Source organism: Pleurodeles waltl, chromosome 8, assembly GCF_031143425.1.
Source record: "Pleurodeles waltl isolate 20211129_DDA chromosome 8, aPleWal1.hap1.20221129, whole genome shotgun sequence".
NCBI classification, from domain to species: Eukaryota; Metazoa; Chordata; class Amphibia; order Caudata; family Salamandridae; genus Pleurodeles; species Pleurodeles waltl.
Window position 1 is genome coordinate 750937032 of NC_090447.1, and position 18221 is coordinate 750955252.

An 18221-nucleotide genomic window follows, 5' to 3' on the forward strand; every position below is an offset into this window, starting at 1 on the left:
TCTGGCCTGCAGCCACCAGGCCCTGTGCCCAAACCTCTATTACCAGTCATCCCCCCCAAGTGCATGTCACCTCCCTGGGGCCAATGTCAAATGCTATGTGGGGGGGAGGGACTGCGTGGCTCCCGCAGCCCCAGGGACCCCTACCTCCTTGGGGCCAATGTCATCTGCTATGTGGGGTGGCCCCCCACAGCTCTGGGGATAGCCACTTCCACATTGCCCCACTCAAGGAGCCAATGATGGCCCTAGGGACCTGGACCCCAGGGCCGGCTCCTGCTATGTCCCGGGGTGCCCACCCCCGGAACATAGCTTTTTGCTCAGTCTTGACAGGAGCTTTCACACCTACCGCCAATCCAGAGCAAACACTCCTGTTCTAGCAAGTGACAGCTGTCAAGCAGCTCCCTCTTACTGGAAGTGGAGGTTTCCTCTGTTTCTCTGTCTGCAAAGATGCAGGCAGGGAAATAGAGAATACTATTGCTCTCACAGGGATACTATTGTTCTCAGAGAGAGGGAGAGGAATCTTTGGCAGTTCCCTCTCTCTGACAGCAATGCCGGCTCCTGCAGGAGGCGGGGAGCCAGTTGGGACCGTGGGAGCCTTCAGGCTTGTCCCTGTGTTCCCCAACCATTTTGGCTGGCATGGCCGGGCCTTGGGTGATGGAGTCCCTGGGGCCGAGATCAGCCCAGGGAGGGCCACCCAGCCCCACCTACCCCAAAAAATATTATATGAAGGCTTGGCCCGGAGAGGATTGGGTCCCTGGGGTCCAAAACCAACCAGGGGTGGGCGGGGCCACATGGCCCACATCACCCCCCCAAAAAAAGGTTAGAGGGCCGGGCCCTAGGGGATGGGGTTACCGAGGCTGAGATCAGCCCAGGGAGGTGGGCCACGTGCCCCCCCCCCCACCAAAAAAATAAATACATTAATGCCAGGTCCAAAATCAACCAGGAAAAGGGGGCCACGTGCCCCCCCCTTCCAAGAAAACAAAGTATATATATTTTAGTGGACTAGGCCCCAGAGGATTTGGTCCCCAGGTCAAAATCGTCCGGCAGAGGAGGGGCCATACGGACTTTCAGCCAACACCCACCTCACAACGCCAAAGCCTGTGTGCAGCGTGGGATTGGGTAACTAGGGGGGTTGGCTGCAGGCCAGGTCCTGGAGCCAAGAACATCACACACAGCCAAAGTTGGGTAGGGGTTTGCCAGGTGTGGCTTCCCAATCAAAGAGCTTTGGTTCTGCAGACCCAAACCCAATATGCATAACAGAAGAAAAGCTCCCTCATCCAGTTAGATGTGTTTATTTTTATAAATTTAGTCCAGGGAAGGTCTGTGATCCTGGGCTTGTTTATCATCCACACACAAATCAACCAGGTAGCTTTAACTTTTTCTTCTTTTCAAACTCCTGTGAAACATGTTTGAAATCCTAATTTCTTAAAGTAGTGAACTAATTTACACCAAACCAAGCAGTGGCACTTCCTCGAGTAGAGCTCTGCTTTCATGCCACGTTTTGTGTAATTCCGCTCAGATTTTTTATTTTTTTGGTAGCAGAAAGCAGAGATTCCTATGGGAGTTAAAATAGGAAATAATGTTTTTTTTTTTTTTTAACCTCTGCCTCAGGCCCAGCTATTCTGCATGAAACTCGCCTTGCTTACCCCAAAGGGAATATATATTTTTTTATTTTGGAAGGTTTTGTGCTGATTAATCATTTGGCGTGCCAAGGGCAATTAGGAAACTATATTGTGGCTTTTCATTTGCTTTCATATTTACTTCAATATTTATAAAATCTATGGTTCATAATTCAGTTAAGTCTACATCAACCTATCTATCTATCCCATGGTTAATTTATTTATAGTAATGGTTTCTATTGTTTCCTTACTTGAATACCTTATAATTGGAAGGTATTACTGATTGATCATGTCACATTGTAATTGATTAACAATTTCGTAACTCATGAGTGATGCTTCGCCTTGTAAATACATCTCCCGCAATATCACCTTAGATCGTTTTGCTCCTCTTTCAGGGCCTTAGGCGAGAAAAAACGCCTCAGAGGTTGATTGCATGTGAAAATGAAGCAAGTGCCACCGCTACACATTTTGTTGTTTGTAACAAGTTTGGAAGTATGTCCAAACAAGTACGTGGTCAGTGCCTCAAAGATTTAGAGAGGATACCCGCCGAAAAGGAAACGTAAAGTCTGTATGGCTTTACAGCGCTCTAGTTTGGATTGTATGACTTTGCTGCCCTCCAGTGGTGATCTTTAAAATGTGCATCTGCATTTAAAGTAAATTACAGATATTATTATATTATATTATTTGTTCACTGTGTGATTGGAAACATATGTTTAACTTTAGGTAATTTTTATTTGGAAAATGATAAGCGTGTCAGTAGATGCGAACTGTAGTTATTATTAGTATCAGGTTGTCCTCATCATTACATAAGTAATAAATGTGATGCATACATATATTTCTTTTTCAATGAATGAATAAAATACGTGATAGATTATTGACGGAGACACACCTTTGTCCTGCTGGATAAGTCATGTAGCAGCCCCCCACTAGGTGGAGTGCTTACACCTCCTCCACACCCATTACCAGTCTGGTGGTCCTGTTAATAAAAGGGCCTGGGCGCACATGCTGGTAGCCTGTTGCAGTAACCACATATGTAGTGTCTGTTTTGTCTTCATATTACCATGTGGACCTAAAGCCCAACAACATTACAGTGGCAACGAGGGGGTCTGACCCCACCAGTTGCGCTGCCCCTTACAAAAGCGCCATGAGTGTGAAGGATCAGGACTGCTGCCACATTCAGATCAAGCAGGGGTTCCCATTGCTCCGTGGAGGGTTAAAGGCGAGGAACTGCGTCCCTAGCCCAGGGAGAGGGAGATGCTGTCCACCACCCATACCCCACTGCTTCTGCCGTCATCTGCCTAGAGTGACAACTCTGCAGGTCGTCCGCACCAAGTGTGAAAAGGCATGAGCTTGGGCCACGGTCTGCAGGCAGGGCACCCAGAGGAGGAGGAGGAATGCGCTGTACTATGCTGGGAGGCCTTGAGATAAAAAGGGCGTTGAGATGCAGCGCCACAGCAAAGCTGCTTCTTGATTTTTCTGGTGCTCTGCCACAACTAATTTCCTTCACCCTGCCTGACCTCACTCACCGAGGCGTGTGAAGAAGTGAGCTGCATCTGCAGTGTGGTGGAAGGGGCATCCCAGGCAGAGTCGACAGGCACAAGAATTGGAGCGGGCGGAGCATATTTCTGCTGCGGCATTAGGACCAGCACAGTGTGAGGCACAGAGGAACATGTCCAGCCCTGAGAAAGCAGACTGCCTGCAAAGGTCTGTGCGTTTTAGAAACCACTCCGGACAGACCGTGCTCATTGGGGAAAGCCCAGTGTAAGGGTGGAGGCTGCCCACTACAGGGCGCATGTGCCTTACAAGAGGAAAATATAAAAGTGAAGTGAAGGACTAGGAGCAGCACACTCTCCAGCGGGTGAAATGAGCCTTCTAGGTGTGAACCAGAGGAGAAGCCCCGATAGGATTGAGGAGTGCCATATTCGCCCCCTCATGGCTATCTGCTTCCACCGGGGGAGGAGAAAGATGCTTTGCTTCCTGCACCACCCTACAGCCCCGGGCCGAGAAGCCACTTACTGTGAGGAGCAAGCATGGCGTAAATCCTGACCCTGCAAGGTTGGAGACTTCCTGGCATGCGCATATTCTCCTGGGCAGGAGTATTTCTGGTCAGCGAGGTGCTTGCGCCAGTGCAATGTGCATGCAAGACAGACACCTGGGCACTGTCAGCCCAGTGCATGTAGAGGCACACAGAAAAGATCTGCCCTCCACATTTCACAGTTTGCCCCAGAGCCAACCGCCCTCATTCACAAAGGATGCATGACACCCCCAGCTTAACACTAGAGTGCACAGTCTGACTAGCCCATGACCCAAGGAGAACCAGGTAGGGACGAAACCCATCAGGCCTCCACACTCACACAAGTAAGGGCCCCACTGCCTCCAATCTACAGCCTTCCAACTGACAGTACTGCGAGGGATGTTCCTTCCCCACTGGTGAGTAGCAGTACTACACCAATTCATCAGCAAACTGAGAGAGTCCCACCTTCAGTATGTGTGAAGTGAGACTGGGGTAAAATAGAGAAAACCCTGCCTGCACTGCTTAGATGCTGTAGGAGTAGTCCTGGTAAGAGGCCAAGGCTTGGCTGGAGGTGCAGCAGGCTACCAGGCACAGAGCTTACAGACTGGCCGAGGGGGAGCATGGGCACCGCCAGGCCCAGAGACCCAAAGCATCACCAGGCCCAAAAGGTGTGCTCAAGAGGACTTGAGCTGCTGACTGAGTGCATCTAGACACACAAGTAAGGCACCAAACTAAAATGAGGATGGCCGGGCAACAGTCCACCAGGAGAACCAAAAGTAAGCTGCACGCACAGGGTCTGCCCCATGCTTCCCAGGGCAACCGTCCCGACAGTCATTAATGAGAGCATCCAGGCTAAAGGGAGTAGACACCTCCAAAAAGAAACAATGTAAGCACCTGGCCACCATCACTTCAAGTTGTTGATGACCCAAAAAAAGCTTGCGACCATCAAAGTCATCACCACCTGTCGTGTGGGTTCACCACATTACTATCAACCTCATCGTACCGGCCCCTGTTTAGCACATTTCCACTACCACCCATGGAGCATCGAACAACCAGAGTGGAGTCCAGTATGGTCATTATACCAACACGTAAGAAGTGCCAAGGAAACTCTGAAGAATCAGTTGACCAGTGGCTTCCTGCTCACTCTGGTTGTATTCTGATCCCAGTTGTGGGAGCACGTCTTGATCATGACCAATCTACCCCTGCATTTGCACGAGAGACTAGGCATTGGCTCCACAGAGGCCCTGCATTGGTGCCGACGAAGCACCCACGCAGCCCCAGCACAGACCACATGCAGTCCTGTGGCAACCCATCCAAGGGGCCTTTTTAAGCTTGAGAGATGGATTTGACACTGTGTCACTGATGGGATTCCAGAAGGTAGTAGGGCGTCACAGCTAAGGCTCTTAGGTTGCAGCACGACAAGACTGTCTAAAGTGAGTCAAGCAATACCACCAAGGCAACATTCATGACAGACTCCAACAACACTCTTGATGCACCCGTTTTGAACATTAGACACTAACCGCAAACTATCCTGAGCATCAGCCAGGTGGACCAATTCTGTACTTCATGCACATGACTCCAGTGGGTATACTGCCTGAAGATCTGGGACTTCTTTGCTCCAGTGTTTGTGTCTTGTCTCACACCAGTTTAAATTATGAATGCAAGCAAAGATGTCCTTGTGCAGCCAATCCCATCTGTCCCCATGTCCACTGCTGTTCTACTGATTGATTCAAGAGACAAATGGACTCTGTGGGGTCCAGTTTGTTTGTTTTGTTTCTGTAGGTTGGACGTGTCCTTTCATTTGGATGTTGGGAGGAATGTAGTGTCCAGACAGGACACCCCATGTAACAACCTCTCCTTAGGTGCAGTACTTACACCCACCCAACACAGGCGCATCACCAGTCAGGTCACCTTGTTAATAGTGACCTTGTTAATGAAAGGGCCTGGGTGCACGTGCTCATCACCAGTTGTATTAACCACATATGCAGTATCTGTTTTGCCTTTACAGTCCTATGGGGGCCTAGGGCCCAACAACATTAAAACCCCGAGAGAAAGCAGAATTTGAAGCCTGACATGACTGAAGAGCTGTTTCTTTTTGCTGAAGTATATGTAATTCTGCTTTGATCGAATTGCAAAAAGAAGTATAGTCCAATATTTTGCAGTTAGAAGCAAAAATGAATAATTACTGTTGTTCTAAATATAGACATCTGTAACAAATGAGCCACATTTTGACTTAAGTGCTTTAACAGGGAAAAGGGCACCATTCAGATTAACTGATCCATTGGTGGATCAATTATTCTATGGGGAAAATGTTTTTTATTTGATAATAACTTGGGCACGTTTTCACGAAAGTTCCAAAACAAAATAACGTTTTGTAGGTCCTTGAAACAGCTTGGCTTGAGGAGGAAGGAGAAAAAAAAATATTAGGTAGTCTTAAAATGTGAATTTGCCGTGTTAATTCCTATAGGAGGTTTGGAGATCGGCATCAAAAAAATGAATGACAAATTAGGGATTTGCAGAGAAACCAGCTTCATGTGTGTTATTTTTCTAAGTTTTTATCAACCTGCTCAGTAGCTTGTTTTTGCTTAAATATAACATTTTGTCATTTATATTTGAAGATATACATCTGACCGATAGGTTTACAAACAGTTGTCAAACTTTCAGATTGTGAATTTTCCCTCGCCATACTTTTTGAACACCAGACAGATTTGCAAAATACCCGGAATCTGATTAACTGTTTTAGATTGAACGTCCACCACCATTACTTGATATGTCAGTTCATGGAGGGAGTCCTTGTCTTTCAATGAGTCACAGTCTTAAAATGTGGTTTGCTGACCGCCGATGACGTGATGCCCAAAAAAGAAATGATCGCAATCACTAGTGGCTCACACAAAAAATAATGCGATCAGAAGCTGTTAAAAAAACATGAATGCAAAAATAAAGATTTTTATTAATATAGGTTTGTGACCAAGACGATGCACCTAAGTCACTACTGAATGTGATGACTTTTGGTGCCCATATTTGTCCTTGAACAGCACTAGCAACCTAAAATTATTTACTGAAAATGGCTATTGAGGGCCAGGGGACGGAACATATTGGCCATGACTTGCAACCAAAGCCTGGTAAAAACCTCTCACAGCCAGAAGATTTGGCCAGAACATATAGTCAATGCCAGTGGTTGAGCCTAGTGGGATTTTGACTATGGGGTGATAAATGCATGACCTAGATGAAAGTAAGGACGTGCACTCAGTCTACTGGGCCTGTGCAATATATAGCCCAGCCACTAAAGGAGAACACCAGGTATTCTGACCACATTCTGCGTGACACCGAGGTCATGGAGGTTGAACATAGCACATTTTCAAAGATCAGGCCCTTTGCTCACAGCTGGGTAGGAACTTTTAAAGTTCAGGCCTTTTGCCCAGAGCCTGCTCAGCTAAGGCAAATATTGCCAAGTAGGCTCTGGAGTAAGTGGTGCTGACCACTTTCTTAGCCATAACCAAATGTTGTTCCCTGTGGAGGGAGGGGGCTCAGTGCAGGGCTTGACTGATATGGTGGCTATGCTGTCTACTGGAGATAGATTAAGGTTGAGTTTTGTGTGCTGTACAGCAATGGTTCTTAACCTGTGGTCGGTGGACCCCTGCAGGTCCTCAACACCTACTCATGGAGTCCACGACTGTTTAGAAAATTAAATAATGTTAATACATGTATATATTGGATAAAGTACCACCTGCTGCACGTTATAAGGAAATGGCAAATCCCAGAGAAGCTCCGTGACCATGCAGAGGAAGGAGCCTGACGGCTGAGTTCCTTTACAAGGTTATGGAACTCCAAGGTGCCTGGCAATATCCTAATCATGTACAACGGGGGGTACTTCGTCCCATATAATACATAGTCAGACCATCATCTTTTCCACAAACCCCTTAAAACTTTGGTGTGTAGCTCTTTTGTTTGAAAGAGAGCGCATGTTTGCAAACATGAAGAATTAAAATAGAACCACCGGTGTAAAATTAAACACATCAAAAACGTGTTAGATATTTATTGAAAAAGAAAATTAGAAATAGTTCAATACAAGTCAGTTAAAAAAAGGTGCACTAGTTCAGAATGTCTAAAAACATTCAGAAAGTTTGTAACTTCTCTATAATTATCTAAGCAGTGCAAAAAAGTAAACGTGTTCTTTCTGCTCGTCCCTGTAATCTAGAAAAATGGAGCAGATGAAAAAGAGCAATGAGTAAATTTCATTGCTTTAAACAGCTGCTCTGTTACCTTGCTTCCTTTCTTCTTGGCTACTGGCTCTGGAAGCAGGCATTAGGACGTCGGACCTCGACTATAATAACTTATTACAGTTGAGTTCTGAGATCTTTTCTTCAGAACTGGCTGAGTGTGTCACAAGAAGAAAATATATATATATATATATAAAGACATTAGAGACAGGTGTATATACAATGATTGCAGAAGCATGTATTATAATTCACTATTGCAGTATATTCAACACAGTAAACAATAAGCAAACCACCAAAAACTTGGTTTATTCCTTTGGCAGAATGACTTCTTAGCTTTATATCAAAACACATCAAATTGTGTTTGGGTTTTGGTTTACTTACTATAGGATTCACAGTTTCTAGGCAGAGGATACTATTGAAGATGTGTAGGACAGAAAAAGTGTTACCACTGCTTGAGTGTGCATTTTCTGAGTGTCTTCTACTAGGGTTATCTGTATGATGTGATAGAGAGAATCTCTTTCCCATATTGTGTTTCTCTGCAAGCGATTGTTCTTCTAGTTTGTGCTTTACCAGCTTTAATTTCCTACACAGTAAATCCTTTATCTCTTTGTGAGGCCGGCAATTTCAGTTATTTTTGTTTGCCTGCTTTCCAAGGAAGTACATTTGTTGTATTATTGGCATTTTATAATGGGAAAGATCTTAATATTTTTTTTTTTAAAGCAGACATACCATATGCAGTCATTCATTGTAATCACTTTTCAATATTTGTTTTTTACCTTAGACTGCTTACCTTTGCCTGCTGCTAGGAAGGTTCTCATACTAAGCCACTTTGAAGTTGATCACTTATTGCAATCAAGCAGTGTAGTTAACACAGTGTAGTTTAACACACATTGTTAAAGAAATATATGCTGTTAAAGCAGATATGTTTTTTAGAATGATTGCTGTATTGACAGGATCTTCTGGGTCAATCATCCAGATGTTGGCTTGAATGAATGCTGCAAGTACAATTACTGTAGCCTAATGCTTTTCGGCTGGCTTGTGTTGTGTGAACAGGGGGTGTGGCATTGAAATTATGATCTGATGGCTCCATAGATGAAAAGCTAGTATTGATATGTATATTGTTTCTTCTTATAGGTTCTAGATTTTACATCATAAAACGGTGGTAAATAATGCTAGTATATGAATTCTCAGTGTCTAAGAACCACTGGATCAAGTATATACATCAATCATGTAATATTTCGCTGTGTCGTGGGATTGGTGAAATTGTTGAACTTTATATCGCACATGGTGGGTGACTCTGGCCAATTTTGGAAAGACTGTAAAATAGTGGTCTTACAAATTTATTTTGTGCTGATTTCCAGATATGGAGTATGAAGCAAGACACTTGTGTGCATGATCTTCAGGCACATAACAAAGAGATATATACAATCAAGTGGAGTCCTACAGGCCCTGGGACTGGTAATCCAAACGCCGGTATCATGCTAGCAAGGTAAAGATAGGTGGTTATGTTTTTTGCCTAATATTACCTTTAATAATGTTTTATTAACACCAGTGTTGTTACACCAGCAATCTTCATAAATACACGATTATGTACACACAGGGTTCCCGCCAGTGCAAAATGTTAGATCACACATGTCAATATTGTATGAAAAATAGCAGCCTTCTTCTGGCATTTGATGGTACAGCCGCATGTTAGTTTTGAGGTAAAGCTTAAGGCCATCTTAGCTAGAAGTTGGACAGTTTGAATTGGGAAAGTAGAGGAAAGCTAAAGTATTATGTTTCCATCACTAGCACGAAAAACTTTATCTCGTAGGTCTTTTTCAAAACCATCTCACTATTACTCAAACTCAGCCTCCTAAGGATCACCATATTGGTTTAAATAGCCTACATGGGAAGAGTTTGATGCAGTGCAACACTACCAAGCCGAATACATCTTCTTTGTAATAGTTTGCCATGGTGTTGCACCCATCACCGTTGGCGGGTATGTGAAGCCATTCTCTTTCAAATTATTCTTCTCATCCACAGGGAACTGACCTAATTATTGGTGTGTACCCAGGTACTACCTGAAAGTTGATTTACACTTATTGTTTGTCTCAACCAACACTCTGCAGTGAAATGTTTGGCCATATGTATATTGTTAGAAATGGGGTCTCTAGGTGGCAGAGGTATACTCCTTTGTCCAAGTAGGGACCACAATCCTAGTCAGGGTAAGTCGCACACAATCCAAATTATCCTGTGCCCACCCTCTGGTAGCTTGGCACTAAGCAATCAGGCTTAACTTAGAAGGCAATGTGTAAAGTATTTGTGCATTAAATCATACAGTAACACAGTGAAATCACAACAAAATACACCACAAATTATCTAAAAATAGATATTTATCTGAATTAAACAACGTCAAAACGACAAAGATCCAATAAGCACAAGTCGAAATATTACTTTTAAAAGATTTAAAAGAGTCTTAATCCTTGGAATTAAACAGTTGTCTCTTTGTTACACACATTACCATTGCCTTTGGGGAAGGCAGGTCCTTCTCAGCAAAGTCAGAGGCCAGCAGGGCAACAGCAAGGCAGCAGTCCTTCTCAGCAAAGCTTTCCAGCCAGCGCAGCCAGGCAGTTCCTCTTGACAGGGTGCAGGTGTAGGTCCCGAAGTGTCTTAGTTAGTGGGGTCAGAGACCCAGTTTAAATACCTCAAAATGCCTTTGAAGTGGGGGAGGAATGTATGATGGAACAACGAATGCTAGAGCCACGCATGCCTGAACAAAGCGGTTGGGACAGAGACCGCGTTTTTACCACGAATGCCGTTACAACCATTTTTCATTGTAAAAGCATGCCTAGTAAAGGCATGTGTGGAACGGCATGTGTGGTTCTAGCATGCAACCCCCCCCCCCACCTGTCATAAGGCCCAGAAGTACCCCGCCCCTAATACTAAAACTACCCCGGGCCCCCATCCCTAAAACAAAACTACCCCGGATACCTTCCACCCACCCTGAGCCCTAAACCCTTCCCAGACCTCACCCACCTGCCCTAAAAACAACCGACCACCCCACCCCGCCACTAAAAACAAAACTACCCCAATCCCCCACCCCCCAAACACCAAACTACCCTGACTCCCCACCCCCAAAAACCAAACTAACCCGACCCCCACCCCCAAAAACCAAACTACCCCGATCCCCACCCCCAAAAACACGAACTACCCCAATCCCCTCCAAAAATTGAACTAACTCAACCCCACCCCAAAAACCAATCTACCCCACCCCCAAAAAACAAACTACCCTGACCCCGCCCCCAAAAACCAAACTATCCCGACCCTCCAAAAACAATCTACCCCGATGCTCCACTCCCAAAAACACTACCCGACCCCCCCACACCCCATCTCCAAAAATGAAACTACCCTGATCATCCCCACCCCCAAAAACCAAACTACCCTGATCCCCCACCCCCAAAGCAAAACCACCCAGACCCCCCACCCCACCCCTAAAAACAGAACTGCCCCGATCCCCGCCTCTAAATAAACAAACTCCACCCCAGGCCCTTAATCCACCCCACCCCTAAAAACTACCCCCAACCCTGCCCCAGCCCCACTTACCTGACGGAGTCCTCTCCTGATGCACTCTCCTTTTTTCTCTGCCTTAACCACGCATGTGCGTTGTTCAGCACATCCGTGGTTAAGGCAGAGAAAAAGGGAGACGTTGTTAATGCAAGCGTGGTTTTGCTTGCGTTAACAATGTTAGTCGTTTTTCCAGAGTCATTGTTCCAGATGTTCCCCCTGAGGGAGACTTCAGAGTTGTTTTGAAGTGCACAAGTTCCCCTTTCAGCCCAGTCCTGTCTGCCGGGGTCCCAGGGAGGGAGAGGGGGCTTTGAAATGCAAGTGTCAGGCCCTCCACCCTTCCAGCCCAGGAAGACCCATTCAGTATGCAGATGAATGCAGATTTGACTGAGTGTCCTGTGTTTGTGGTTGTTTGAGTGAAATGCACAAGGGAGCTGCCAACCAGACCAGACGTTGCTTTAAGACAGGCTGTGAGGCACAGATGCTTTTAAGTGCAGAGAAATGCTCTCTTTCTAAAAGTGGCATTTCTAAAATAGTAATATAAAACCAAACCTCACCAATAAGCAGGATTTCCTATTACCATTCTGGCCATACTAAATATGGCCTGTTACCCCTTTCAGAGCAGAAGCTACCACTCAGAAAGTATATGAGGGCAGTCCTAATGTTAGTCTATGAAAGGTCCAGGCCCTACAGAGTGGAAAACAAATTTAGGAGTTTTTCACTACTAGGACATATAAAACACATATGTACATGTCCTGCCTTTTACCTACATAGCACCCTGCCCTATGGGTTTTTTAAGGCCTACCTTAGGGGTGACTTATATGTAGGAAAATGGGAGTTTAAGGCTTAGCAAGTACTTTTGAATGGCAAGTCGAAGTGGCAGTGAAGCTGCACACACAGGCCTTGCAATGGCAGGCCTGAGACATGGTTAAGGGGCTACTTATGTGGGTGGCACAATCAGTGCTGCATGCCCCCTAGGAGCATTTAATGTTCAGGCCCTGGGCACATGTAGTGCACTTTACTAGGGACTTACAAGTAAATTAAATATGTCAATTGGGTATGAGCCAATGTTACCATGTTTTTAGGGAGAGAGCACATGCACTTTTGCAATGGTTAGCAGTTGTAAAGTGTCCAGAGTCCCAAAGCCAGCAAAAATTAGGTCAGAAAAAGAAGAGAAGGAAGGCAAAAACGTTTGGGGTTACCTTTCAGAGAGGTCATTTTCCAACACATATGATATTGATATATATATATATATATATATATATATATATATATATATATATATATATATATATATATATATATACACACACACCCCAATACCTGCCTCTCCAACAACCTTGGACTAAATGCTCCAATAAACAGCGTGCGTGCTTCTATGGAGCCCTTTTCATCAAAGTATTTTTTGGGCCAAACTTTCCCTCATCTGTTCAAAGAAATATGTCAAGCCCCATTGACTAGCAGATCCCACTAGATCGGCTCTGTAAAGCCCTTAAGCCCTCACAACATTCCCTTTGTCCTTTGGGCAGTACTTAAAAACAGTTTCAGCTGCCACTCCCCAATTGCCAGCCTCTCCTGTGCAAAATCTCTCTCTACTATTAGAAGGCAAGAGAAAGTTAAAATAATATAAAGGTATGATAAGCTCGAAGAGCTTTTCCCAGCGAATTGTGTCCACACTCATCACTGGCCCCAGCTGCGGACTCCTCTTGTTCACAAATTTAGGGGTGGGTAGAACGAAGCTAGACCCTTTTGTCAAGAGCCCCTCCCTCTCTGTGGTACAGTCACTGCATGCTGGGGCACTTTTTCACTCTTTTAGGCGCCTCCTGCATTTTAACGGAAGTTCTTCAAAGACTTTTTGCAAGAATTTCTAGGCCAGTGGTGGAGGCCATATTAGGATCGATAGATGATACTTCACCTGGAATAAGCACCTTTAAAATGAGATTCAGAATAACTGTGGGCCTCGGCTAGACATAAGATAAATTGCTTTATTCTCTTTGCCTTGGTTATGTGACAGGACTGTTTCAGGTGGGACGTTAAGCACACGTTGGATGCTAAGTATTGTGTTTTCTTTCGATCATTATGGTACACGTTAACAGTGGTCTGTTAATTCACATAGTAAGTAGGGGATTAAAGCGTAATAACATGTACTTATTCAGGTTGCCCACATAAGCATCCCATATAGCTATGAGATTGAGATTTTGCACCTTAATTCCACCTTCTTCCCTTATGTTCTTATATTATTTTTATCTTCACTATGGCTGTGTTTTTTTCTTCCATTTTTACTCTCGCTGGTTGTGGTGTAAAACATATTTACTACTTTAAGTACTGCAGGTAATTGCACAGTATATAAAAAGTGACACCAAGCTGGCAGCCAGAAGATACTCACTCTTAGGACCCCAGAGTGTGTGAGACGTCTCCGTACTTTGGTAAACATCTAAATCGTTTTGGGGTGACTATTTAAAGCCTTCTTCCAAATTGAGCAGCTGTTGCACATATTTACCTTTTCCGATCCAAATATTCTAAGAAAAACATACTTAGGAATCCAAAATCAAGGTTAGTGTGGAAGGTAACCCCACCCTCTACTCCCCACTAGCTGTACATTTTTGCATCGGTACCCTTTTACACTTGTAATGTTTACAAAATACACGTTTCATTAATCCTTATTTCCTAAGAAACTGCAGCGTTTTCAGTGATAGATCACAACCTGTGCATATTTCCAGCATCTTGTGATTAGGATCAGAAGCTCTACTTTGTTTTTTCTCGAAGATTATGTCCTGGGAATACAGCAATAGTGTCAGAGTGGCTACTCCCTCTCATAGCGGCAGCACCTTTGTTCACAGCAGCTATAAATGCAGGTTTCTTTGCTACTGCCAGACTAACAATATATTTGGCTATTAAGGACCAGAAGCTGGCCTTCCTTTAATCCACATGTTAAGTGAACCCTGCATTTGTTTTTAAAAGTTCTGATCACATTTTCACGAAATTCCTAAATCTCATGTTAAAATGAAAGATTGTATTCCTGACGGATCAGCGGTGCATCTCATCTAATGTATGTCTTTTTCCTAGTGCTTCGTTTGATTCCACTGTCCGGCTATGGGATGTTGAACGAGGTGTTTGCATTCATACATTAACTAAGCATCAAGAGCCAGTCTACAGTGTTGCGTTTAGCCCTGATGGGAAGTACCTGGCTAGTGGGTCATTTGATAAATGTGTTCAAATATGGAACACTCAGGTAAGAAAAATCTGCCCATTAGTAATTACAGTACCAAAGCTGATTTAAAATTGATTAAGGCTAATATTTGCCACCCTCCTCCCATTTTCCTTCACACTCCTCTCAATTTCGTACACCCTCTTTCTTCATACACTTTTTTTGACCCAGTTGTTACCCTCCCGTTCCTAACCCTCCCCTTCCTAACCCTCCCCTGATCACCCCCACCCTCTTAAACTATCCCCCCCATGCACCTCTGTTATAGGTTCCAAATCACCAAGCATCTCAGGTTAACAAACAGCATAACATGGGAAAAATACATTGATTATACATTCCTCTGATCAGGCTGCTAGAGAATATTTCCATAATAGTGGAGAAAAGGTTTGAAAAACATGTGAGCTTCCTTAAAGAGAATCTCTGTAGACCCTGAACATGTACTGTGCAATATGGTCCAGTTCAGTACGAATCTCAGATTACAAAGTTTGGTTCCATGGTTGGTCTGTAGTTCACTGTTTTGTTCTGCATTTGCAGTGAGTAATAATAAATCTCTGTTTAAGACTTGCATCAATGCTATTTTTGAGACATTAATCAACCGGCGTAGTTCCGTAAAAGCAGAACGGTAGAGGGCCACGGGTATTCACTTCGTATCCATTCAAAAGTATGATAATTTTGATCATGAAATGATGAGAGAAAAAAATGATGACATTCTGGGAATTAAGATTTTGCCCTGCCTACAGTTTTTACTGTATGTGCATACTTTCTCTTGACTTGCCTGTGTTGCATTCAACAGGTTTCACACCACGGAATGTGCCAAACACAGATTGGTTAAAAATTGGTACCCTAAGACTAGCATGCGTAGAAATACGTTACATTGTAGAAATATTCAAAGAAGAGCCTTGGCGCTCTGCATTGTGCTTTGAATCGTACTTTGATGGGCTTACTTTGAACTCCTTCCTGCTTCATCTTTTCTTCATGGCTCTGAGGAGTCTGCCACAGATCCATGCCACAAAGCAAATAAAAACATGCATTAAGTGCTGGGTTTGCTGTTTGAAATCTGTCACAGATCCGCGTCTTCCCTAAACAAGTCATTTCCATTGCTCGTTTCCATAAAGTTACATCCTCTCTTTTCTCGCTTCTTTCTATTCCCTTCCTTTGCCTCACTCAGGCTATTTTCACCAACCCTTGTGTTTCTGCCCTGTCACTAAAAATGTACATCCATTTTTGCATGACCGGCTCTCATTCATTCTCTGTTTTTATTCTTCTAAATTGTTCTGTAGAGAAAATCAGGTTCTGTTTGGGAATCTTAAGTTATTTGGTGTACTTTTTCCACTTGATTGTTTTTTCACGGATTGTTATTAATGCAAGTCCGTGGTTTCCTGTCCTTTGTTCCCAAAATGTCATTTATTTAGGTCACTGCTATAGCCAGCTTTAGTTGTCTCTTGGCAAGAACTATTGTTTCCAGTATTTTACAGTGTACTTAGAGTGAGTTTTGGGTCCGCTCCTTCGCCATAATGGAGTGGCTTTCCTGTTCCTGATTCAGTTACTTTCCTCCTTACTCTTGTTTGTCACCTGCAAGAGCATTACGGTCTCACATTGTTTCGTTACTGATCCTTACACTTGTGAGTGGTGTGTTTTTTTAATTTGCCTTATGCTGCTTGCAAGTGTATGTGTTTCCCTGCTCTTGTTCCTGTTACTTCGGCCCCTCACTCCCTTCATCATTTTTTCCATTGTTTTCTGAGGGTGCGGCAGCTGCTAAGCGCTGCGGAGTCGCTCGCTTTTTCTTCTCCCCACAACCCTATGCTCCCTTGAGCTCCTCATCTTGCTCCCCATCTAACTTGGAATTATTTTTTACGCATTTTTTTTTTTTGTGCATGTTTTTACCAGAACTCAGCAGCGGGAAAGTGCTGCCAGGCTAGTTGCTCAGGTTTTCATGCATTGCACAACTTGTTTTTTATTTTTATTTTGTTCTAATTTACCAGTCAAATATGCCATCCACCATTAGACTGGAAAATTAAAATAGCTGAGTTACAATGCATGTGCATGCATGCGTGTTGATGCACATGTGCATGCTTTTTGACATGAGTTTCATTCTCCAACTCATCAATTTATCCTGCTCCAACTTGCATTTACTCCACACAATAGGTCACTTTCAGCAAATTGCAGGTAATCAATTTGGTCCACTTATAGAAACAGATGTAAGTCAATTGATTTTGCTAAAAAGCTTTCACAACGCATCTTCCACAACATGGGAGTATTACAGTCCTGCATTTCTTCCTTCTAAAGCCCTGTATACGTGCTATGTATCACACATGATAAATAACAATCCCATGGGCTACGCTGCTTATCGGGTGCGATAAATAGCACTGTATTGCAAGTTTGTTGGGAATAACATGCAGATTTTGGTGTTTAACACACCAAAATCCACCTGATACAGTAAAAACCATATGCTTTTCCCATGTTAAATTTCAGCAGGTTTGACCTGCTAAAATGTAATAAAGGTTGAGATAATTAATGGATGTAATGATTATCGGATGTGTTAAATACCTTCCAACTCCTAATTCTGACCAGTACATAAAGAGGGATTTACGCATGGGTCGGGATACAACGACCCACTTGTAATCAGGCCCTTTTTTCTTTTTTGGAGCTGTGTGGTTTCCCGTTATTTCTGAGTTAAGATGGACACAGGTTGAGTAAAAATTTTGATTTATATTACTTGAACTGAAAACTGAAATTTAGGACCTCGAGTTTGAAGCATAGCTATCAGCTGGCTTCAACCTCGAGTTTCTAAGGAAAGTGACTGGCAAAGAGATGCAATTGACTGAGCATTAGCTGAAGAATTAGACCTGAAAGCGACTAGGAGAGATGATAGAGTGGCTGAGGATCTGACCGTGGGACGAGGGAGTCACGAAAAATAGCGACCACAAATGAAATTAAACCATAGGAAAAAGTTTACACAGCCTGTAGTAGATGTGCAGGTAGCAAGAATCTAGACAGCAACACGTGGGAAGCATGGATCCTCACACAGGAAGCTTAGAATAAACAACCAAGAAAAGGCCTGGATAGTGTGTAAATGGGGTATAAGAGTTTAGTTACATATTGACTGGACTGAAGTTGTGCTGATTACCTTTGTGGCTCAAATTGTTGAACCTATTGTGCGTTTCTATATGAAAATGAACAATAAAATGGTTTAAAAAAAAAATCCTGATGCTTTCTACCTTCCCCAGAGAAAACAGTCACTCTCTTACGCAGCCTTTTCAACCTGGGATTGGAGTTAAAACGCATCTTGCTCCTGCGACCTATTTATTCATCATCGGTGCAATTTCGATTGTAAACATTGACTCCGAGGTGGTAGCAATTGTTGATTTTTTTTTTTTTTATTATTTTTTATTTTTTTTTTAACAAAGTTTATAATTTGTCTGTTTTCGTTTTTTTTTAAATTTCGGGAAGGCTATTCTTTCTTCGTATGAAGTAGGTTCTTTAAAGGCAATTTGATCTGCAACCGCCTGCATGGAAATCTTTGAAGAGGTTCATTGCAGTTTACATTTGAGACCCAAAAGGGGGCAGATGGAGGACATGCATATTACGGCAGATGGCTATCCTAATTAAAGTGGGTGCTG

General features: G+C 43.6%; 1 protein-coding gene across 5 annotated transcripts in view; it reads left to right on the forward strand.

Moving 5' to 3' along the window:
- The window catches only part of LOC138250278 (F-box-like/WD repeat-containing protein TBL1X), a 690394-nt gene that overhangs the window by 652204 nt on the left and 19969 nt on the right, over positions 1-18221 (forward strand). For all 5 annotated transcript variants that reach the window (XM_069204996.1, XM_069204999.1, XM_069204997.1 and 2 more), the window contains 2 exons: positions 9212-9339; positions 14463-14628. In XM_069204996.1, the coding sequence (XP_069061097.1) occupies positions 9212-9339; positions 14463-14628 (294 nt within the window). The remainder of the gene's footprint in view (positions 1-9211; positions 9340-14462; positions 14629-18221) is intronic.